Source organism: Candoia aspera, chromosome 1 (genome assembly GCF_035149785.1).
Source record: "Candoia aspera isolate rCanAsp1 chromosome 1, rCanAsp1.hap2, whole genome shotgun sequence".
Lineage (NCBI taxonomy): Eukaryota > Metazoa > Chordata > Lepidosauria > Squamata > Boidae > Candoia > Candoia aspera.
In genome coordinates, this window is record NC_086153.1 from 36,295,274 (window position 1) to 36,319,616 (window position 24,343).

A 24,343-nucleotide genomic window follows, 5' to 3' on the forward strand; every position below is an offset into this window, starting at 1 on the left:
TCAACGGCTGCCACATTACAGCCACGCCCCCTCCCCGACATGAGCCCGGCGGCCGCCACACTGCCCCACCCCTCTGGCCAAGCTCGCTCAACGATTGCCGCGCTAGAGGCCCGCCCCCGCCCTGAGAAACGCCCGGCCACCACCCGGTCCCCAAGCAGAAGCTCTGCTCGGTTCGCCGAGACGGTTCGAGGGGCACTGGGCAGGTCCGAGCGCGCTTCAGCGGCGGCTCCAACCTCTCCCAAGAAGTCCATCCCTTGTGATAACCCACCAACAGCCTCCATAGAGCCATGTCCCCATCGCTCTTTCGGCGATGAGTGCCAAAAGGTGACTCACGGCTGCCTATAGGTAAACCCCCCCATTTCCTCTTTAATTTCCTAATTTAGTACAATTTTCTCTTGCCCCCTCCAGGTAGATCCGTTTCTCTCCTTCACCGCTTAAGTTCAACGAATCAGCTAACGCCACGCCCCATTGTGTGCACCGCCCCTTTCTCAGCCCTTCATTGCCCAATGGGAGCTAGAGTTGCTTCCTCGAGGGCGGGGTCAATAGAACATCCACTTATTTTCCTCGTGGGAAGAACGCGGGAAAGGTTCTTGCTTCCAAAACTGATTGTATTTGGAGAGAATCTTGTGTAAAAAAAAAACACGGGAGGGGGATCTAGGAGTAAGGGATATTAGCATGAATTGGAAAGAGAAAGTATCTCTAGGAATGATGACAGGTATTTTGTTGATGGGTTTGAGGTGAGTTGGAATGGGAAATAACTGTAATCTTGCTGTGATTTGTATGATTTTGAAAGGTATAGAAGGGGATAGGATCCTTTAGGTTAGGACATTGTACTGAAGAGACAATTAGAGAGTCAACCCGAAGAGGTGTGGCGTTATTGCACGTCTAAGCACTAAAGATGAAGAGCCCAAGTTACTAATGCTAGGTAAGATAAAAATGCCAATTGCCATCACTTACAGTATAAAGAAAAGTTTCTTTTTAAGTTACTGAGGCTGTCATTTGCCATAAAATCCAGCAAGAGAAGTATGCCCAAGTAATTTTATCAGTGTGTGTGTGTGTGAGCCTTTGAGTCAGTGTTGACTCCTGGCAAATGCCTGGACTAGTCCCTGCAATTTTCTTGACAAGCTTTTTTGGAAGTGGTTTGCCATTACCTCCTTTCTACAGCTGAGTGTGTGTGACCAGCCCAAGGTCACCCAGCTGGCTTTGTGTCTAAGCTGGGAGTAGAACTCATGGTCTCCTGGTTTCTAGCCTGGCGCCTTTAACCATTACACCAAACTGGCTTGCAATGTTCTCATTGGGGAAGTGCAATAATGGCCTCAGGGTAGGGGATAGGGCCTTTCTGAAGTTCCCCAGAAATTCCTTCTGAGCCTCCTTTCTTGGAGGGCAGGGCTGTGCATGTCATAGCCTGTCTTGTGCTTGCTAAACAAGCCTGTTCTCAATTGGATGGGAAGGTTTAAAAAGCCCTGCTGGCTGGCTTAGTTCTCGTCTTAATGACAGGAAAGTGGAATCCAGCATGTGTTAAATTGTTGTTGTTTTCAGATGTTATTTTTGTTAACGTTTTGTTGCTAATTCGCTATTCATCACTTCTGTGAGATGGGTGGCTATATAAAGGGCATGCATGCATAAATAAATAAGTCAGTAAGTAAATAAATCAAAGCTTATTCCTAGTGTTGGAGTGAACTGAACTGCTAATCCAAATGCCTTTTGTACATGGGATGGGAACATATCCACTTGCCCTTCCCAACAGTTAGAGCGTTCACTGATGATGAGCTTCCAGGCTAATAGGCTGTGATTGAATTATCTGGTATCCTGACATTTCTCCAGCAACTGTGGCTGGTATCTTCATAGATGAAAGTGGTCTGCTCTGCACAAGCCTGCATGAAAGCCTGCATCAAATTCAAAAGTTGTTCCCAATTCATTGGTTTGCAAATCAGACAGAACAAACGTATTATTGCACTCTCACTCATCAGTATCAAAATAAGCCATGCAATCCCAACACTCCAGAAACCAATCCAACAGTAACTTGAGTAACTCTCATATAGTAGGTCTTTCTTCTCTCTTCAGTTCCATCACATAATAAGAATTAATTAATCTTAGGAAAATAGGTGATGGAGTTGGTTTGGTTTCTGAATTTCGAGCCCCAAACCAGATGGTTTGCACTGAATTCAGAAAATTGTTTCTCCATAATTGCATGTGATCAGTCTCACGCAATATCGTATCAGGCTTATGCATAGCAGCAATATGTAGATACACAAAAAGATACATACATGTTTAATAAAGAATACTACATGCCAGTTCATAATTTGATGCTAATGCAACATTATAGCAATTCTGTTTGTCCCACCCCAGTCGAAAATACAACTTTCAACATGTTATGCAGAAGTGTATGGTACTGATAAAAAGTCAGGTTTTAGATTAATTTGGCTTTCAATTACCGTACTTTCAAAATAGTATAGTACCATACGAAAAAGATCATCGTGTGATTTTTCTTATAGAAATTCACGTAACTTAAAGTAGAGAGCTTCAACTCACCTGAAAGATAAGACAAAATTAGGAAAACAGTAAGACTGACTTTAAAGGAGTGTTTTATATATCTGAGGCAAAAATATTAAGGCTAAATTCAAACTTATTCCTTAAGGTTCTATATTCTGTTTAACAAAGACAGTCTTAAATAGCAGTTTGAAAATTATTTTTTCCATGCTTTCAAAGAAAGATAAAATATAAACTCAATGAAGTATGTGCACTAGGTAAACTGCTACAATACACATTCTTTTCAGGAAACATAATGCTTTGGATTTTACATGAATAGCTTTTTGACATAGCAAGAATAAATTTGACCGTTCCTTTTGTTCCTTCACCTTCTTAACAGAAGTCATCTTCACAATAGTCCATTATAGAATAGGATGCTTAAGTTTGTATTTCTTATATGTTTCAAGTATTTCTTCTATGACACTGGGATCATCTAGTGTGGTGATATCTCCCATATCACTAACATCGTCTGTCACTATTCTCCGTAGCAACCTTCTCATTATCTTCCCTGAACGAGTTTTGGGAAGACGTTTCACTACCTGTTTGAGAAGAAAAAATGTGCTTTATCACTTTAGAAAATCATCATAAGAAGTAATATTTTAAATAAAGACAGCTAAATAAAAGTTCATCTTCTATGCATTCACATATATGAGTCAATGTGCCTACGCAGAATCTTTTGGGAACCTTCCAAAGCTTACAAGGAAAGCACCCCCACCCCAACTGCTCATGCCTGTCCAGCTATCCTAAGATCTTCACATTAGCCTTGAAAAAAAGGAATACTCATTTAACAGATGAAGGCAGGAGGGTTGTGTGAATTTGCAGATGACCACTTGAAGAATCACAATTACAGGTAAGTAACTTGTTCTTCCATGTGGTCTCAGTGCATCACACATATGGCTAATGAGACCAGAAGAAGGCAATCAAAGCCTCAAATAGGGTCTCCTTATTTGCAGGAGACAAGTCAGATTATTACTGTCACAAATCGGTCAAGCCAATCCTGTAGTCCTAACAAAAGCAAGTTTATTGAGAAAAGAGCACCTAAAAGAGTATACAAATTGTCCAGTCAGGAGGCAAACCAAATGGAAGGGTGTTCTTGTAGCAGGGATTCTATTGAACAGGGAGTCAAGGATGGTCTTCATGGAGCAACATTATTCTAGAAGCTTTTCCAAGGGCAGATTGCTCCCTAAATACCATAAGTCTATGGCCTGCTTAAACACTGCTGGCCTTGATCAAGTCTGGCATTCTACATCAAACTCCTATGGCTCTCTGTTTTCTCATTTTTATTCTCAGACAACAGCATTCTCAAGGACTAAGTAGAGAAGGCTTCTGGTCTAGGTCAGAGCCTCCTGGGTCCAGGTTAGGGGTAGGGACATCTTCTTGTCTTAGCATAGTTATTACAGACTGGAAATACTGTGTTTAGCTCTTTGGTTGCCGCCTTCTGGTCTTTCTTTTTATCTGAAAGACCATGATAATCCACCAAGTTAGTGAAGTACAATGCTCTAAGGCAAAATGGGTTCCAATGAGCTTACTGTGCAAGAATCTAAAACGCATCCTTCACCTACACAAATGAGTCAGAGGGTGAGCCATTGGTGGAAAGCAATATGTTAGCACACTTCATGTAATTAAGGAAAGAAAATAAAGAAAAAATTAAAACAAGAATTCCAGAACTAAAGACTAAGAAAGTCAAGCTGTTTTCCAGCTAAGGAAAGGTCATCACTGCTGCAGCAGTTGCAAAGCAACTGAAGCGGTAAGCACGGACATCCTGGGGGAAGGGGGGTGTCAAAAACATCAAGATGGCAGCTGCAACCTCATGATTAAAGCCACCTTCTTGACAGCCCCTCCCCCCCATGCCCTGGTAGTAAGGAATCTGTGAAGTAAGGGGCCATAATTTCTGCTGAAAAACAAAGCTCTGCTCTAGCACATCATCCATATATGTAATGCACAGAGATCACAGATAAGGCAATTTATTTACAGCGTTAAGACACTAGCATGGTTCAGATGCACCAGAAAATCATAGTTTTCCATTTAGAGTGTGTTCAAAGGAAGAACATTTAAATGCTTCACTCCGCAGTTTGGAATAAAGATCACATATGAACTAAAGTCCATAGTGGAGTAGGGACTCTGCAGTTACTCTCTCAGCTCAGCCCTCCCCAGAGCAATAAAATTAACTACCACTACAAAATTCTATGCTGTTCCCTCAAGTAATCTGCGGTATGAGAAAAAAAGCATTAGATAACAAGGGAGGCTGTTGGAAACTTCTCTGAACTCCAGCCCCAACCCTCAATCTGAACAGGCGTCTCAAATCTCTAGGCAATATTGCAGGACTGTTATTTGCAGTATTTAGTATTACGTACACCACAGATATGTCATACGTTTCTCTTCTTTAGCAACAGCTTCTTTCAACTAGAGATTGTATACGTTCACATACAATTATAAAGAGCAGTAACTCTTGCCATCTTTTGGAGTTTCGGGGAAACTGACTGATATTTTTGCAAAGCATAAAGTTACTGCAAATTTTCCGAAGCCTCTCAATTATGTATAGTTGCTACCATTTTGATAATATACCTGAAGGCACTTTATCCAGTACTTCCCTCTCCCATATTTACATATTTTATTTATTTGTTTGTTTGTTTGTTTGTTTATTTATCAAATTTGTCACCGTCCATCTCCGACCAGAGAAGGAGAGGGGGGGCTACCCATACCCAATATTGATAATAGCAGATTTTCATTACAAGAAATCATGGCTTCCTAAAATTAAAAAAAAAAAAGACTTTCCTTTATGTCTGAACTGGCAATTGTTTTATATTTTTACAATACATAGCCATATCCCATAAGGAATGAATGTATGTATACATGAAAATATTATTCTCAGATATTCTTATAAAAAATGTACAATATTGAAATACTTACCAGAACATGTTCAGGAACAGCATATTTGGCTATCTTGGCGGCAACTATTGTCTTTATCTCTTTGATAATTATGTCTGTATCTGCCATGTCATCTTTTAGCACTATAAAAGCTAATGCAACTGGAAAAAAGGAATACATTTAGTGTATATTGATGCCTATTAATGCATATAGCCATAGGTAACTTTCTCATTATGCTAGAGAACAAATATTATTCTTATTGCACCAGGAATAGTCATCTGTTCTGAAAGGGTTTAGGTTCAACAACCTTTTCACAGTGGTTGAAAAGTAATGCTACTATACTTATACAATCATTTTGATCACTGTAACTGTTTCAAATCTTTTAAAACTTAAATCACATTTGTTTGCAATACAGTTTCTATGCATGTCTTCTCTTATTAATTAATTGATTAATTACATTTATATCCCATCTTTAATTCAGGAGCTCAAGGTAGTATACATTGTGCTCCCTCCTCCTAAATCTTGCATTCACTGAAATTTACCACTATTTTTTACAGGATTATAGCTCAGATCAAAAGCTATAAAGCCAAATCACATCACTTTTTTACTGTTCATATGACTCCTTATGGTGTGAAAGAAAATGAAGAATCCGAACTTTAAAAGGCAATTTCTTCCAAGCAAGAATTCTTGGATCAAGTTGTAGACTAACAGATATTTGACATCTATACCTTATTTCTAAATTATAGGAAATTAACAAACTAAGACTAAACTCAGTAAGAACAAAATGCCCATGATTTAAGAGAGAGCCTCAATAGCTGGAATTCAACTTGTTCTGGAAGAGGTTCCACTGATCCTTGGTCAAGGCCACAACTGGGGGGGCAAGCGGGGCATATGCCTCATAGCCACGCTGTGGGGGGGGGGGCACCAAAATGACAAAATAGTATTTGTATACTGAATGTTTACCCCAGGGGTGGGGGCAGAATCCATGTTTGCCCCGGGTAACACAGACCCTAGTTCCCGTGCTGTCCTTGGTCCTTCACTGTCCCTAAATGTTAAAATCTAAATGGCTTATAATACAATGGAGATAGATAGATAGATTGATTAATTGACTTGATTTGTATAGCCATTCATCTCACCTGTGAGTGGCTCACAACAGTTAAAAAACAACCAAACAAAAACAGGTTAAAACAGATATACAGACATATAAAAACCATCAAAAAAACCACATTAAAACAAAAAATAACCATAGTCAGTGACAGAGTCCATTGCTGCATCATATTCAACACAGAGATTGCAGAAGCTCTCCACAATTACCGGACCCCCAAGCACAATGGCAAAGCCATGTCTTCAGGGCCTTCCTAAAGGGCAGCAGGGGTGGGGCCAAGCTAAGGTCCTGGGGAATGATGTTCCAAAGGGTGGGCACCACAGCAGAAAAGGCTATGCTGTTCTCATTATTTATGTATTCATAAAATTTATATAACTGCCCATCTCAACCTTGCAACTCTAGATAGCTGACAGTACAGTTCTCTCTCCTGAAGGCAGGAGAAAAATAGTAACAATAAATAATATATAAATAATTAACGTAAGTATTATAATACTCTTACGTTTATTCTTTGAAAGAAAGCTATTAATCAAGTATCAGTTTCTGCAGAACACCCCTGTTCATTTTTTTCCTCTTGAATTATATCTGCACTAGTCCCGACATGAACAAATCAATTATTAAATATACAGTTAAATATTTTCCTAATTATTTTAAAATATTTCAGTCACTTACCTTCCCCTTTGATATCATGGGGATAGCTAATCACAGCTGTTTCTGGAACTGCAGGGTGTTCATCCTTTAAAAAAAAAAAGTGATTTGGAAAGAAATAGTAAACAAAACTAGGCATTGACCCTGGCTTAACTTCAAAGCTTTTGAAAAATGCCTATGAACTGAACCAGATGTCAGATTTGTATATTCATGTATGAATGTCATACAAGTCCAGTCCTCACAAATAAGGTGATAAACCTGTAATCATAGTGTTGGAGGTATCAGCAAATCAGCATGCCTCATTAGCATGTGGATGAGTTCGTTTTAGGATGCAAATTTTCCATGTGCTTCTGGAGGAAGCTGTTTGTTGCCCCTCCCACATTCCTTACTTCCTCTTCCTCCTTCTGCACCATCTGGGAAGGAAGTATGCTTTGCTGTTCCTTCCATGTTGGGCCACATACAATGGGCCCTGAATAAGGAGGTTCCCCCTTTCTGCATGCAGCTTTTAGCAGCAATGAGGGCTGAGGGTCAATTCAGTTTAGGGAAAAGAAAAAAGAAACAAGGATCATTTTTCTGAATGGATGTTAACTGGACCAAATAAATCAGTAAGACTCTTTTTCACTTACTCTTAAACCTACTTTGTCTAACTGTGTAATTCTTTATGCTTGGGTGGGCTAAGTAGGTAAGATCAATAACCTATATTTCTCTAACGTGCTCATTAATGCTATTTAAGATAATATTCTTTTTCTGTGCACATCTTTCTCTGTGTTAAGCTCTGCTCCATTCAGTGGTCCTAGCTGTCCACTAATGGCTGCACATAGACCTATGACCTCACTACAAGTGAGAATTCACATAACAGAAACTCCTCTAGGACTATGTTCTGCCATGTAGTCTGTCACAGTATTGTTAAGCAGAGGCTAACCATACAATTTGTTTTGAAAACTAGGCTTTAATCTCACATAAACTAATGACACTTGACTAAATCAATGAACTGTCTTCACTGTATATACCGCATTTGAGTTAATATCAGAGGAAAGAACTTCCACCTGAGTTGACTAATCCATAATGGCTTAAATATGCAAGTGATCTTTTAATGCCACAGTTAAGTCTCAATTAACTATGGGAGCCAGCTGTTCAAATTTTCCCACAGTTCTAAATAACTATGTCTCAATTAGCTTACATGAGTAAATTATTGGGGCCTACGCTTTTCCTTGACCCAGTAATTACCATGGCATCTTCAATTTCTGCGGTTCCAAGTCTGTGTCCGCTGATGTTTAGGACATCATCCATTCGCCCTGTTAGCTGGTAATAGCCTTCTTTCGTTCTATAAGCAGCATCTCCTGTGAAATAATAACCTGCGGCAATAACAGGTTTAGTGTCAGTAAATGCGGATGTTCACTTTTTGTGAAGGGAACAATACAGTCAGCAGTCACAGTTCGTTATCCCTGTGGGGAAAATAATATATGCATATTGCATATCACCACTTGTTGGCAATTATAACAGGAGGACAAAACATACTGCATTTGTAATGCACATTTATTAATTTGTCAGAATATGGAAGTAAGATATACGTTATATGGAAACATATGTAATGAATAAGGGAATTCTGGGACTCTGGTGCTTTGCAGAAGTTGATGCTGCTGGAATGTGGTCTTTGCTCAGTGTCTCATCACCTCAGATGGTCACAGGGTACTTTTGCAGCTGTATGTTCATCAGGTGTTAGTAGGGATTCTATACTTCTTTATAGAACAAGATGAAACTGTGATTCTTTCCTAGTAAGCAAGCTTAAAAAATCTCAAAGAGGTGAAATTCCTGTACTTGTAGGGAGGAGAAAAGACATAGCAAGAAAGTACTGCAGAACCATAAATAGAAAAATGGACATCTCTATTTGGACATCTAGCCCATCTCTTCAACACTAATCTTCTACATTGAACAATCATCTATCTATGTTAGGGAACTTGACCTTTTCAGCCCGGTGGGATACTTGGAATTTTGAGAAAATGTTTTGGCCACTCTAGCAAACAGCTAGTGCAGATCATTGCATATTGGCAAAAAAGACTCAGTAGGAGATACAGCAAGCTATAAAACAAGTTTACTAGAAAACTACTTGCTTATCTTTGTCCTTTTTCATGGCACTGGACTGCAGCCACTTTTTAACCTTATAGGGTCAAGCTGGGCCCTAAAGGCATTCTTAAAAATAAAAGACAATGTTGGATGCTAGACTTTATTCTGCAGCATGCTGGCTTTCTGTTTTTCTTAAATTGAAGTATTTTTAAATGTGAAATAGAGGTGAGGCAGGAAATCTGTGGGCACTGATGGCACAGTACATTGGGAACAATGTTGAGAACTCAGGATCTGTGTCAACATCCATGCGGACTCATCATGGTTATGCAGGTAGTCCTCACTTAACGACAGTAATTGAGACTGGAATTTCCATCACTAAGCGATGTGGTCATAAAGGTGACATCGAGTGACAATGCCACTCAGCGATGGCAGTCCCAGGTTACCACCGTTAAGCAAGGGTTGTTAAGTGAGGACCTCACATAATTGCGACTTACAATTTCCTGCCAGCTTCCCCACAGACTTTGCTTGGGTGAAGCTGGCAGGGAATGTCACAAATTGCAATCACGTGACTGCTGGACACTGCAACGGTCAGAAATCTGGGCCAGTTGCCAAGTGCCCAGATCGCGATCATGTGACTGTGAGGATGCTGCAATGGCCAGAACTTCAAGGAGCAGCCATAAGTACCTCTCATTCAGCACCGTCGCAAGTTTGAATGGTTGCTGAACGAGTAGTCATTAACTGAGGACCATCTGTGTTATTAATCTACTGCAACTGTTTTGGAATTCAATTCATTTTTATACTTTAGGATTCAGGCCCATATGAATGATAAAATACAAAAATCAGCAAAGACGTTTCAGAATGGTCATGTTAATCAACACCTGTTATGTATGTAGATGTGCGCATGAATGCTTCACTGGTGTACAGATTGCTGCTACACTATTTTTAAAAGATGCAAAGGAAGCACAGCATAACAATATTGCTATTGTCAAAATAATAAGAACAGCAGTTAATGTAAAACATCAACTTCAGTGCACTATTTCAGCTGACACTACTTCTCATCATTCTCACCTGGGTAAGTTTTGAAATAAGCATCTACAAAACGCTGATGGTCTTCATAGATAGTCCGTGCTATACCAGGCCAGGGCTGTGCAATGCAGAGAGCACCAGAGGTATCATTGCCTTCTAAAACTTTTCCCTAGGGAATGAAGTAAAAAAAGCTCTCTCTCAACACATCAATAAAACCAAATTTTCCCAGAAATTGAACTTAATTGCATATTTATACTTTCCATTAACACTTTGATCAAACACTTGATAAAAGACAAGATATAATGAACTCAATATGCCTGCAAGTACAGGTAGTCCTTGTTTAGTGGCTGCCTTGTTTAATTACCATTTGCAGTTATAACAGTGATGAAAAAGTAACTTTATGACCAATCCTTGCATTTACGACCTTTGCAGGTCTGTAAAGCAAAGGAAAGCTGAAGTAAGATCATAAGCACAGTCATGGTTTCACTTAGCGACAGCTTTGCTTAACAACCAAGTTGCCAATCCCAATTGTGATTCCTAAACAAGGACTATCTGTATGAATAAAGAACATTTTGGGGGTGGGTAGAAGGAAAAGGATGAACATTTACAACTGACAAGCACAGAGCTTACTCTCTATCTCCTTCCTTACCACCTACCTCTTCAAAATTTATTTTATATCATGCTATGGGATAAAGTTAAGATTTCCACCAGCTTCCCAGCTGTGCTGACATAAGGCTAGCTCATATTTAGGATTAATTATGCTAGCATTAAGTAAAATATGATGTTATATCCATAAATCAATAAAAAGCCAGTATAATGAATAAGTGGGAGCAGTATATAATATTAGTAGAATGCCTGTTTATAATTATCCCTAACAGTTACATAACTCACAAATGAACATTAAATTTTTAAAATCCAGAGAAAGTTTGAAGACAAATATACATTCTGACTGCACAGAAAGGGCAGATCAGTGATTTTTCTACTGTGGTTTGATTTTAGAAAACTGGTCTAGGCTAGGTAGACAGCAGAACAGTTAACTCATATTGGCTCTCTGGAAAGGAGTACCCATTTATTTCCTGATGTTTTTATCTATACGACAAATTTTCCAGCTCTTTCCTTGTCTGACCCTTTCCTACCACAGGCCGTATTCAGAATAATACAGGTTCTTCAAGCTATTCCCTAAAAGGAATCTTAATTTTTATAAGAACCTCCTTACCTAAAGAAGGTATGGCCAGGTGGTCTAACTTTCTCCATAATTCTTTCAAAACTGTTCTAGGCTTTAGCCTCTACAACTATCAGCAGTCTAATAATTATATTTTTAGAATGTTATTAAATGTTTTTAAATATTCCTTTAAAATCTTTTTGCAGTATAGAAACAATTCAGATCATTCTCCTCTCCTGCTATTTTCAATTAAATCTATTTTCATAATCCAGAATTTTTCAGTATTTCGGCTTACATTCTCATCCAGTAGCACTGGGGTGATCCCATAGAAAGGCCGCATTGCTATAGCTGGAATGATTTCAGCTCCTTCTTCTGAAGGCCGAGGAGCAATGCAAACGCCACCAGTTTCTGGAATGAGAATGAGGAAGAAAGACCAAAAACAGTGAATGCAGTCTCTGTTTTCCTAGAATTAAATAAAGGTAAGCAACCTTTTTGGACTGAGGGCTGCTTTCAATTTTGTGTGCTTATACTAGGTTTATTTAGGAACAAGATTTTAACATACTACAGAAATTGACAAAAACATTCTCCATCAGTTTCCATATAAAAATACCAGGAGCTCTTTATTTACCCCCTCAATGCCCAAAGGTGCTTATGTTCAACACAATTTCATGCACTTAGCAAGTAATTTCAGCAGCAAATCATTGAAATGCAGGGAAATTATAGAATATATTTCCCTCTGTTGTTTTGATAGCACTTCAAACTGTTTGCTTAGAAGCGGTTTACGAGGCTAAAATACTATTATTATATAGGATTAGAACCTCTCACCCATTATGGGCATTCTGTGATTATTTCAATTCAGGTCTGAGCCTCTTAATCATTCTTTCTTCATTTCTATCAGGATAAATGTTAAATCAGATCAGAGATTTCAACCTTAATCAGATCAATATATAGCCTACCACTAACACACAAAAGGAAGCAACAGTAATACATAAATAAAAAAAACCTAAGTCCAATTGTGACAAAAACTGTCACAATTGAAAATGCATTACTTACATTTAAATATTATAGCAGTTTTTTGTCTTGTGTACACTAAGAGAGATGGGACAGTTGCCCTAATTGGCACAAAACAATTTTTAATCTTCCTTTCATTTGGGTTAGACATGACTCTGTGCTTGCATAGGGGACCTTTCACCTTTCACCTTTTTTTTTCATTGATGGAAATGGGAGATCAAGTCTGGCTGAATGGAAAGGTATCTGAGAAGTCTCAGAAGTGACATACTGTATGCTTGTCCTAATTATGAATCATTACAGAAAAAAGGGCTAAATATATTATCACATATGTACTACTTTAGAGCCATTTATTCACCCAGCTATCTGGAAGGAAGACTTTAAATAAAGGAAGGCAACAAATCTATCCTGAGAAGTATTTATGGCTATTAAAAAGAGATGCTGCAACTTTATAATGACATCTTCGTTAAGGTCTTTCTTTCGTGCATCTTAACATGTGCACAATTAACAGTTTTTAAAAAGAAAGAAAACCACATCAGAAGTTACTCTTGGCTACCAATCATTTCTGAACTGGCAACTATGCAAAAATGGTGTTATAGCAGAAATGGATGTCAAGTGTGTAGAAACTGGTACTTTTAGAGAGACTGATGAATTCTAAAAAGTGGAGGCATTTACTTTAAAGTCACATTTATTGATTTTTTTCTCATCTCATTTTATACTCATTGTTCACTGGGGGATCCTTGCATCCCAACAACTGTTTTTGAATTTTTTTTATTTATTTAGATCTGTTTGCTTACTATGAAGCTACAGCTGGTCCAAAATACAGCTGTGCAGGCGATTTTGGGTGCTTCAAGATCAGCACATATTACCCTGTTGCTGCGCAAGCTGCACCGGGTGCCAGTCTGCTTCCAGGTCCAGTTCAAGGTGTTGGTTATCACCTTTAAAGCCCTACATGGCATGGGGCCAGGTTACCTAAGGGACCGTCTCATCCCCATTACATCAACCCGTCCCACCCGCTCATGCAGAGAGGGCATGCTGAGGACCCCATCTGCACGAGAACTCCATCTGGCGGGGCCCAGGAGGCGGGCCTTCTCTGCAGCAGCTCCCGCCCTTTGGAACACCCTTCCCCCGGAAGTGAGGCTGGCCTCCTCTCTTTTGGACTTCAGGAAACAATTGAAGACCTGGCTTTGTCACCATGCCTGGAGTGGGGAGAGGAAGAGTCACTCTTGGGATTGGTTGGCTCCCTAGTCCTGCCAAGGCTGGTCTTGTTCCCCTTTGGGTGGTATTAGATCTGCCATTACTTGGATCTCATTACATTTTATATTTATTTATTGATATTGATTTTTATGGATTAATGATATTATTTAAGATTTTATTGAATTTTGAACTGTTTTATTGTGAACTGCCCAGAGTCCCCCATATGAGGGAGATGGGCAGTGATAAAAATATGATAAATAAATAAATGTTTTCTGTTTTATTCTTAAATAAATGCACTTAAGTTTATAGAGAATGAATGCATTTGAAATACAAATGGACTGAGTTTGTCTACAAGAGCTGAAGACCTGGGGAAATAAGAAAGACTCAGAGAAATAGGAAATAGCAAGATAAGAAAATACAGTGCTAAGGATATAGAGAGAGGAACATAGACATAAAGATATGTATAGATTAAATAAGATATAAGTAGTTGTAAATTTATAGTTAGATCCTAGATTAATATAGGTAGTAAGAGAATAAGTAGGAAATAAACATAAAGTTAGCATTACAAGTAAAAGTATAGAGTAGGACTTTAATTTTGTTTAATAAAGCAATCCCTAGCAGGGTAAAACCAAATCTAAGTTTTTGTGTCTGTGGTCTCTTACCAGTTTAAGAAAAATCCTAACAGACCACAATTCAGAGCTCTAGCATGAAGCTTTTAATACAGAAGGTCACCAATCTTGATTTCTAAAATGTGGTCAAGCTTCACAGGGATACTGGATTTGAGAATGATCCTACTGCACTGAGCCTGATCACTTGTTAAATATATAAATACTTAAGAATCTGCATAGTGAATTTCCCCCACCTCTCCCATAATCTCCCTTTCTCTTATCCACTCAAATGCTTTCAAATAGATTTGCATAGCCTGATTTGCTAATCTTTATGCATGTTTGAGTTGATTATTTGTGGCATATCACTGCTTCAGACAGCAATGTTTGAGAAATGATAAGCTGCAATAATTATGCTATTTTTAAACTGAATGTAAGATTGCAACTGACCTAACACTCTGACAAAGCAATATCCTTGCAAATTCTTTGCAAGAATTATTGTTATTGTTATTTATAACCACAGAAAATAATAAACCTCACAAGTGGGTACCTTTGTTTTTTGCATTTTTTAAGTGATCAGCTTTTGAGAAAATACAGTATTTAACTGTGAAAACATCACTAATTTAGCTAGAATTACCAACGTTATTTTCGGTGTTCATGCTGCTGCTTCTTGCTGGGAAACAATGCTGTATTCTGCTATGCCATATGAAATAAATAAATAAACCAACATTTTGATGTTATATGGGGAACCTGAATTGAAGTGTTCTCAGAAACTAACAGTATTGTTTCTGGAAAAGGAGCCTTGTAATACTACAGGTAGTCCTAGTTGAACATCCACTCATTCAGTGACCAAAGTTACAATGGCCCTGAACGACAAGGACTTATGACTGGTCCTCATAGTTGCAACCGCTGCAGCATCCCCACGGTCACATGATTCAGTCCCACTACCAGCTTCCAACAAGCAAAGTCAATGGTGAAATCATCAGGAGGTTGCAAATGGTGATCACTTGACCACAGGACACTGTGACCACGCAGGATTCGCCTGATGACAGCAACTTGGACTGCTGTAACTGCTGTGGTAAATTGGCGCAGTCATGTGACATTGTGCCCTACAACCATGTCCCTTAGTGACAGAGTTCCCGGGCCAACTGCCATCAGTGAGTGAGGACTACCTGCAATTAGACTTTGCAGGAAGGGTTAGAACAAGGCTGCTTCAGGAAAAAGGAAAAAATAATACTTCCTTTCTTTCCCCTATCTCTATGCGTAATGTAATGGCGGGTTTGAGTCAATGTTTGATTTTATCAATGTGTGTTTCTCTGTACATATGAATGCATATATGTTAAAATTTTTCTTGAAAAATCACTCTTAGAGCAACTTCCAAAAATCTGTAACTTGCCAGAGTATTTTATGCAGCCCTTCACCTAATCACAAAAGTCCTATTCAAGCAATCAGTTCAAATCTCTGATAAGTATTATCTGTCACCTTCTTCATAATCTGTGGCTTGGAAGAAGAGATGTCACAAAGAGAAGGAAAAGGACAAAGTGGAAGAGAGCAAAAGGGAAAAAAAGGTATATTAGAGAAAAACGGTGGTCCTGCTCATTTCTGGCACTGGCCCAAAGAGTTTCTCCAAACCAGACTTTCTTCTCTTTGGCAGCCACCATGTACCTGCCGAGTCAAAAAGTCCTCCCACCCCCTTACAAGAGACTGATGTTCCTTACACTTGCCAGATTCAGCAAGAAACATTTCTCTCATAGCTTTCTCTCCACAGCTTGTTTACTACAACTAAGTGGCACCTGCCATGCCGCTGAAATTCAATGGTTATGATAGAGGGCTCAAAAGCCACATTAAAGCATGCAGCTTATAGGTTGATTATTGTGCATATTTACCCTAAATAGTTTCCTGTAATATAAGCTGAAAGATCACATGTGTGTGTGAGCCTGCCAAAGAATCAGTACTGGAGGTTCTACTTGTTCCACCATATTGTCACATTCTACAGGAAGGATTTCTTCCATGGTGACCTCATATTTTTGGAATTCCCTCCTCATGGAGATGTGTATGACCTCAACACTGATAGCGTACAGAAATCAAACATTTATTTCAATCTCCATAAGTAAAGAACGTTTAGCTATTACTGTGGTTTAGGGTTTGTTTTTAACTATATTTTCATATGTTTTGAATTCTTCTAAGCTGCACTGCCTTCAAATTATTAGCTACTCTTGTTGGGCTAAGTCACCCTACATGAACAGGGGATGGTTAATTGTAGCAGCTAGTACCTTGTTAATATGTACAAGTTTGGTGGTGGTTGTGAGGTTCTGGAAAATTCTATTAACCTCGCTCTGTTTGTTGCCCCTGTTGCTGTTCCTTCCTTTTCTCTCATGGTATGATCACACAGAATAATGTTTTTTCTCCTATTGTTGAACTGTAACTAAAGTATATGTTTGTTTATATGAAGATGGTGTAATTCTTTAAGTGGGGCAATTGGCCCAAAGGGGGAAAGAAGAGAGAAATGAAAACAAAAAGCGGAGCTGAAACCAGTTAAAAGTAGTATAGTAATCACAAGGCTGCCCAATAATTTCTGTTCTTTACCACACTTCTGGCTGCATAGAGTAACTCATACCACACAAAAGGCCCTTGCCAAAAGCAGAAAAGAGATAGACTGTGGCTCAATAAGCAAGGAATGCAGGGGAAAAGTCAAGAATAACTTACAATAGAAAAAGGGGAAGTTTAGAAGAAAGAAAAAGAACCTCCTTCTGAATAGCAAGGCTTAATGAAATATCAGCTTTTGAGTAGGGATTTTAAGGAGCAAAAACAAATTATATATAAACATACTCAGAAAGAATGTTCAAAATATAGAAGGCATTACAGGAAAATGAACACAGGATTTTCAGAAAGTAAATCATATTACAGAGAGTACAGTTACAGATAGGGTAATGTTTATTAGTCTATTTCTACGTTAAATTTAGCATCATAGCTATTTTGAGTTATACACTGCATTTCTTTTCTTTTCTCAATGTCATAAACTTATCTAGAATCCAAGGCCCAGAAATTCCTATTTGTGATTTTCTGCATTTTTAAAAATATATTTCATAGAATCCTTTCATTGGGGATCTAAGACATGAATGAAATAAAAGTACAGTATAGTACATCTACATAGCATAAATGTAACTGAATGCAATTCAGATCTTGTTAAGAAAATACAAATGTGATTATTTTATTTTGGAAAAAAATGCCACAATTATCAATGTGCAAAATCTTTAGCAACCTTAATGACTGAAAACAGGCTATACTGTTACTTTTCTGGCAATATTTTTCCACTCACTACATTGATTTTACCTGTTTGCCACCAAGTGTCCACAAGGGTACACCTTTTGTCTCCTACCACACTGTAGTACCAGTGCCAAGCTTCATGATTTATCGGTTCTCCCACTAAAATTCAAAACAGCAAAAGAAATAATTATAATATTTACAGTGTTAAGAATATTATATAGTTGGTAACAAAGCAACTTCACCTGAAGACTGGTTAAAGAAACTGGGCATGATCAATCTTGTAAGAAAAAGACTGGGAGGGGGATGAGATGCTGACAATATTCTTTATTAATCCTTTTCATAAAAAAAAGAACATACAATAACATAAAAAATGTAAAAACTATGGACAGACTTTTTTTAAGATGCTTTAAGGAACTAGAGGCTAATGTCTCAAGTAAGGATATAGCATGTACTCTGATAGGGAAGCTTTCCAGTCTGGCATTTCTAAAGATTAAAAAAAAAGGCTGGATGAGACTAAATAGGAGTTTACAGCCTTGTTTCACCTTTAAAGGCTCTTTGCAGAGAAATCTCTTTCTTTTCCTGTGTTTCCTCACAGTGACTTCCATGGTCTTTGCAAGAATCACTGAAAGGAAGAAGTTTCCTGCAAAAAGCTTAGTCCTCCTTCCACAGAAAACCAGCAAACCCTTTAATTTTAAATAGAAATAAAATTTACCTTGCCCATTCTCACCTGAACCAAGAGTAGTAAGAGAAGATCTGTCATATTTCTTCACATATTCATCACCATGCTTCAGCAACAAACGTAATGCAGTTGGAGCACAGTAAAATTGGTTAATTTTTAATCTTTCCACAGTTTCCCAATAGCGACCTTAAAACAACCATATAGTTTAAGAAGTAAGCTCCAGAAGTATTGTAAGCTCACAATATTTCATACTAAATGAGAATGCATATCCAGAGCACAAACGTATACATTTTGAAATACACAACCACCTTATTTTAAACCCCACAGAGTCAGAATAGTAAAGAAAAATAAAAGTGACACAATTAATACAGCTGAAAAAATACTGTGTGCATGTTTCACATTATTCTGAAGTATCAGGAGGTAGCAGCACCTGGCTGACATTGTCTGGGCTCAGAAGCTAAAGAGGTTTAAACTTAAAGTACTTGGGTGGCAGACCCCTAGGGAATATTAGTGTGGGAAGTTGAAGAGACAGCTTTGAAGAAAACAGAGGCAAGAGATTTGAGAACTTAATTTTTATTCAGCAAAATAACTTTAAAAAGTAAAGTTTTCTTGTAAACCGCCCAGAGTCCCCCTTTCTTGGGGGAGATGGGCAGTAATAAAAGTTTGAAGAATGAATGAATGAAAGTTTCCTTCAAACTGAGCTCAGGTCTCAAAGTGAATTTTAATTTAATTGTTAATTCCCCCCCCCAAAATCTGATTAAAATCAAAACTAAACTTTGGGTATAAATAATTTTTTAGTTTATCTATTTTGGTGGCTTAATGTGTATTTTTTTGAGTTGCTGAAGCAAACTCATTATTTTATTAGATATTATTAGATATAAGATTATTATATCTTAAACATTTGTATAGTTCAAAATTCAGACCTGAATATCTACTAATTTATATAAAGATGACACAGCTCTTTAATCATATCCAAATAAGGACATTTGGCACATCGTTTAGATTTTTTTTAAATGTAGCAATAAGGTGAACAATAATTGTAGCAATTATTGTGAATAATCCAACTCGTAAAACTAAAATTCTCTATCTGGGCCTTGCATATTATCCTTCCACTACAGCTTCAACTGAAAATATTTTGGACTGTTTTGTAACTGCTGCATTATCCATAACATTTAGCAGTATCCTGGCTCTGTCTCTGACCATCCACACTTTCCATTCTTAGCCATGAGGAATAACTGCACAACTGCACAGAGAAAGGAAGGCTTTGGAAAGCCAAATACGGTTTTGGAAGCCATATATTGTATACAACCCTCCCCAAACTGAGTCTCACTTAGAACTCAATTAGCTATTCTGAAAGGGACTACAGAACCTGGACTGAGGAAGGCATTCTGTTTTTAGAACAGTGTTCCCCAACCTGGTGCCCTTCAGATATGAATTCTAGTCTTTTTGTTATTTGATATCCATACATTTTGTGACACAGGCCTTTAAACAAATATCCCCAATGTAAAGTCTTTTCTAAAAAATATCACTACAGCTATTTCCATACAATTTCCAATCTGGATACATTCTCAAGAGTTTTGATTAGGGAAAGATCAGCTGGTATCAGTAGACTTTATTTGATGCTAGATTCCATTCCGCTTCAAGGTCCCATGGGACCAGAATGCCCAAATTTTCTTCAGTGGAATCCAGAGTGAAAAATCATTTATATGCCTAAACATGACACAGCAGCTACAGAGAGGAAGGAAAAATGGGGGGGGGGAAAGCTAATGTAATCCTCTACTGAATCAAATAACCTCCTATCAGCAGAAAGGCAAACTGGATAACACAACAAGCCTAATACCATACTTGTAACATACAGCAATCATAATGACCAAATATTTAGGAAAAATTCCTTTTCAATATCTGGCCTTATGTTGTTGATTTCATGTTGTTTAGCTTTAATTTATTTTCATTTTTTTATTTCATATGGGATGAGAATTCAAGAAAGAAGAAAGGGCTCAATAAGAAGCAATACATTTGTGGACTTGCTCCCCACTAACTAATAGCAATAAGCCAGTTTGGTGTAGTGGTTAAGGCACCAGGCTAGAAATTGGGAGACTGTGAGTTCTAGTCCCATCTTAGGCACAAAGCCAGCTGGGTGATCTTGGGCCAGTCCCTCTCTCTTAGCCCTAGGAAGGAAGCAATGGCAAACCACTTCTGAAATCTTGCCAAGAAAACTGCAGGGACTAGTCCAGGCAATCACCAAGAATTGGACACAACTGAATGGCAGGAAAAAAAAAAGACTGCAGACAGGATTTTTTCCAACCCTATCTGGAGAAGTGAGTGAGTAACCTTTGAAGTTTCACAAGAAAAGAATGATTCTTTCATGACTAACTGCCCTTCCTTATGTCCACTGCTGTTTCTATATATTACATTTACAATTTCTACCTGGATCTGGATAAACAGGAGTACTTTCAAACAAAACTGTGGTGCTTCCATTGCAAAGTGGTCCATAGACAACATAGCTGTGTCCTGTGATCCAACCAATATCTGCTACACAACCAAAAATGTCATCTTGTTTGATGTCAAAGACATGCTATAAAGACAATATAGCTGGTTAGAATCAATTTATACATTTACTTATGAAAATTATTATGATCAGGAAATACTTTTTAGTAGCCAGTATATGATTATCCTTGTGTGGAGAAGTAACCCAATCATAGATTCAGGCAAATCACTTTTCAAGGCTTCCAATTCATGGTTTTAGGGCTTTAAACCACATATGAGGAAATTTACTCCACCATTAATTACATAATAAACAGAGATTTTGTTCGCTGCTATTTCATAAGACCAGAGTAATTTCAGGTACCATTCTTCCCACAATTTAACTTAACTACCATTCTTTGTTTCTTTGAATAGTAGAAAATATATATACCTGTTATAGGATATACTGAGGGTATAAATAACCAACCTTGTAACAGGGGCATTTTTTTAAAATGTAGCATTTGAAAATTAAATAAATATTTCTGCTTGAAAAATACATTATTTCTCTCTTAGTAAACTTATTTGAAATTTGAAATTTAGAATTAGGGTTCTTTATCATTCATAATGGAACCCATAGAATGCTTTCAAGTTTGATTAACTTCTGACAGACTGCAGAATGCAGCCGCGCAGATTATTCTTGGTGCCCCAATACTGGCACACGTAACATCTTTACTGCGCAAGCTGCACTGGATGCCAGTTTGCTTCCGGGTGCAATTCAAGTGTTGGTTATCACCTTTAAAGCCCTACATGGCATGGGGCCAGGTTACCTGAGGGGCCACCTCATCCCCTCAACATCGACCCATCCCACCCGGTCAGGCAGAGAGGGCATGCTGCGAATTCCGCCGGTTAGAGAATTCCATCTGGCGGGGTCCAGGAGGTGTGCCTTCTCTGCAGTGGCACCCACCCTGTGGAATATTCTGCCCCAGAGGAAAGGCAGGCTCCCGCACTCCCAGCTTTCCGGAAGAACTTGAAAACCTGGTTCTACCGCCTCGCTTGGGGTGGGAGAGGTAATAGCTCATCTTGGGGGTGGCTAGCACCATAGATCTTTCCCACTGAATAAGAACGTTGCCCCTTGGGTTTGGTATTTATCTTATTCTTATTTATTGGTGTATTTATTGTAATTTATATTTTATGATTTTAATTCTGGTTTTATTGTAAACTGCTCAGAGTCCCCTTTTCTTGGGGGAGATGGGCGGTAATAGAAGTTTGAAAAACAAAGAAAGAAAGAAAGAAAAAGAAAAAGAAAAAGAAAAAGAAAAAGAAAAAGAAAGAAAGAAAGAAAGAAAGAAAGAAAGAAAGAAAGAAAGAAAGAAAGAAAGAAAGAAAGAAAGAAAGAACACCTCAAAAACACTTTGGGAGTTTGGGCATAACTATAACCCTTTATTTATTTTGGTTCATTCTATCAGAGGAAGATTTGGGTCCATGCTTTCCCCTTTCTTCTTATCACTTCCAGCAGAACCTCAAGAGGTCTGTTTTTGATCAGATCTGCTCTGCATATAATTTTTAGAGTTCTGCAGCAATCCACATTCAAAGGAGGAAAAGTGATTTAGAGTATGTGATTAAAGAAAATGTATCTTTTCCAGATATGCAGCTTCTTTAAGGAGTTGCCCAAGGTGCTTTGTGAATACCCTTGTGTATTCTGGATCACCTTTTTCTCTTCAAATCTAGAGTGTTGCACCGTCCTAACAAATTTAATACCAGTTGGTAAATAATTTTTTTTAGCCACACATCATTTTCCAAATGTCCAACTCAGCCAAAATTCACTGTTAGCATGATTTGCACTTTGCTGACAGTTAGTACTAAAGTAAAACAACAAAACTGTAGGGATTCTGCCAATACCTTGTGTGTTACGGCAGCATAAAGCAGATAGCCAGCCTGGGTGTGAACAATTCCTTTAGGTTTTCCTGTGCTTCCTGAAGTATAAAGCATAAAAAGCATATCTTCACTGTCCATGATTTCAGAGGGACAAACCAATGCTTCCTTAGCCATCTCCTAAAACAAAAAAAGCATGTTTTTTCTATTGGCAATTAAATGAAAACTAGAGCAATATTCTCAGTTGAGAGAGGTGTGTTTTTCCTTCTTCAATTTATTTCACATTTCACAGAGAAATAACAAGTGTGCAATGCAATTTGGGCATTTAAAGCACCCAAGGCAATTATTATTATTTGGAAGTTTAGTTGATAATTCAGGTTCCATGCCTTGAATGGTATGGATTAGCTATTTGGGAATACTGGATTCAATGCTTCTCCTGGAGTCATGGCCATAAATGGCTTTTACATACTGCCTGGTAAAACAGCTATGCCCTCATCCAAAGACATTTTATTTTGTTTCAGTGATTCATGCCTGACTCACATTCCTTTTCGATTCCTATAATGCATTCTACATGTAAGTATCCATAAAATAGTAGGTTTGCTATGCAATTGCTAATAGTTTGAGCTAGAACAGAAAAATAAAACCATCTCACAACATATTTTACCAGCTTCATTCATTTCTAATCTGATTTTGGAATCAAGATTCAATTCAATGTTTTGGTTTTGAACTTTGAAGTCTAAAAGTCACCTTGTGTGAGATGAGAGGCCATATAAATGTGAGCAATAAATAAATAAAATAAACAAACAAACAAACTGACCTAAGATCATCCTCTCCTAAATGAACTTGACCAATAACACTATTCTATTCTGAAAGCCCTCCTCTATGTCCTCTTTCATTTCTGATGGAAGTCCACACAAAAGGGCATATTTTCAATTTTGCTGGCTCTAATTATATAACTTTCAGGCAATGAATAATGTTTTACCGCAGAGTGCTTTCAATGATGTTCTCTGCTTTTTATAGTATTTTAAATTTCTGGTTATTACTTCTTCAAGGAAGATTTTGGGGAAATAAGCTTGCAAGTGCTGGTGGTGGAAATTTCCTGTGTGTGCACAGGAGCATCCCTGAGAAAGGGAATCTAATCTGTGCAAGGATTCCTAAAGCATTTTAACTATAATAAAAAGGAGATTTATTTAATGAAAATGCACAACAGAGATAAGCAAAGCCTAGCACCTGGCTATCTATATTCTACCAGGAGAAAGTCAAAAGAGCTTGACCTCTTGTGTGTGGGGAAGCTGTCTGGGGAAAAAAGCAGAAGGAAGTGACTTCAGGTTAGCAATCTTTTAAATAAGGCCAAACAAGGAGGGGACCTTCACTCTCTCTCTGTAGAGAGCCATAGACATTACCTTGGGAAAAATATGCAGAACAGTTACAAAAACTAAAGCATGCCTTAAGTCATTAAAAAGAAGCTCAGACTGGCTCCACTTAAATTTACTGGGGTAAAAGAGGGAGGGAAGGAAAAACACAGGCAGGCTTGCAAGATTGAGATCAGCCCTTTGAGGGAGGCAATTCAGGAAACAGACTCCAAAAGTTTTACTGAAACAATACCGTATTGATGTAGACTAAAGTAACAGAAGCGTGAAAGCCTCACTGGCAAGTGAGAACATTAAGTATGAAATTCCTTGGTGTAAAATGGGACTTCGCTTTTATATATGATTACAGCAGCAAGACTTTTACAGCCCAACTCACCTCACAGGATTGCTGTTGTGGGGAAAATAGGAGGAGGAAGGAGTATTAGGTATGTTCCCCACCTTGAGTTATTTATAAAAATAATAAAGGTGGGATAAAAATAAATA

General features: G+C 38.1%; 1 protein-coding gene across 1 annotated transcript in view; it reads right to left on the minus strand.

The window, feature by feature from the left end:
- Positions 1–2,568: 2,568 nt before the first annotated feature.
- ACSS1 (acyl-CoA synthetase short chain family member 1) overlaps positions 2,569–24,343 on the minus strand; it is a 58,204-nt gene continuing 36,429 nt past the window's right edge. Inside the window, exons 5-14 of the mRNA XM_063301826.1 lie at positions 22,518–22,670; positions 20,583–20,730; positions 18,204–18,341; positions 17,543–17,635; positions 11,695–11,807; positions 10,280–10,406; positions 8,375–8,502; positions 7,172–7,235; positions 5,440–5,558; positions 2,569–3,068 (exon numbers count right to left, since the gene is read on the minus strand). Coding sequence (XP_063157896.1) covers positions 2,892–3,068; positions 5,440–5,558; positions 7,172–7,235; positions 8,375–8,502; positions 10,280–10,406; positions 11,695–11,807; positions 17,543–17,635; positions 18,204–18,341; positions 20,583–20,730; positions 22,518–22,670 — 1,260 coding nt within the window. The 3' untranslated portion in view covers positions 2,569–2,891. The remainder of the gene's footprint in view (positions 3,069–5,439; positions 5,559–7,171; positions 7,236–8,374; positions 8,503–10,279; positions 10,407–11,694; positions 11,808–17,542; positions 17,636–18,203; positions 18,342–20,582; positions 20,731–22,517; positions 22,671–24,343) is intronic.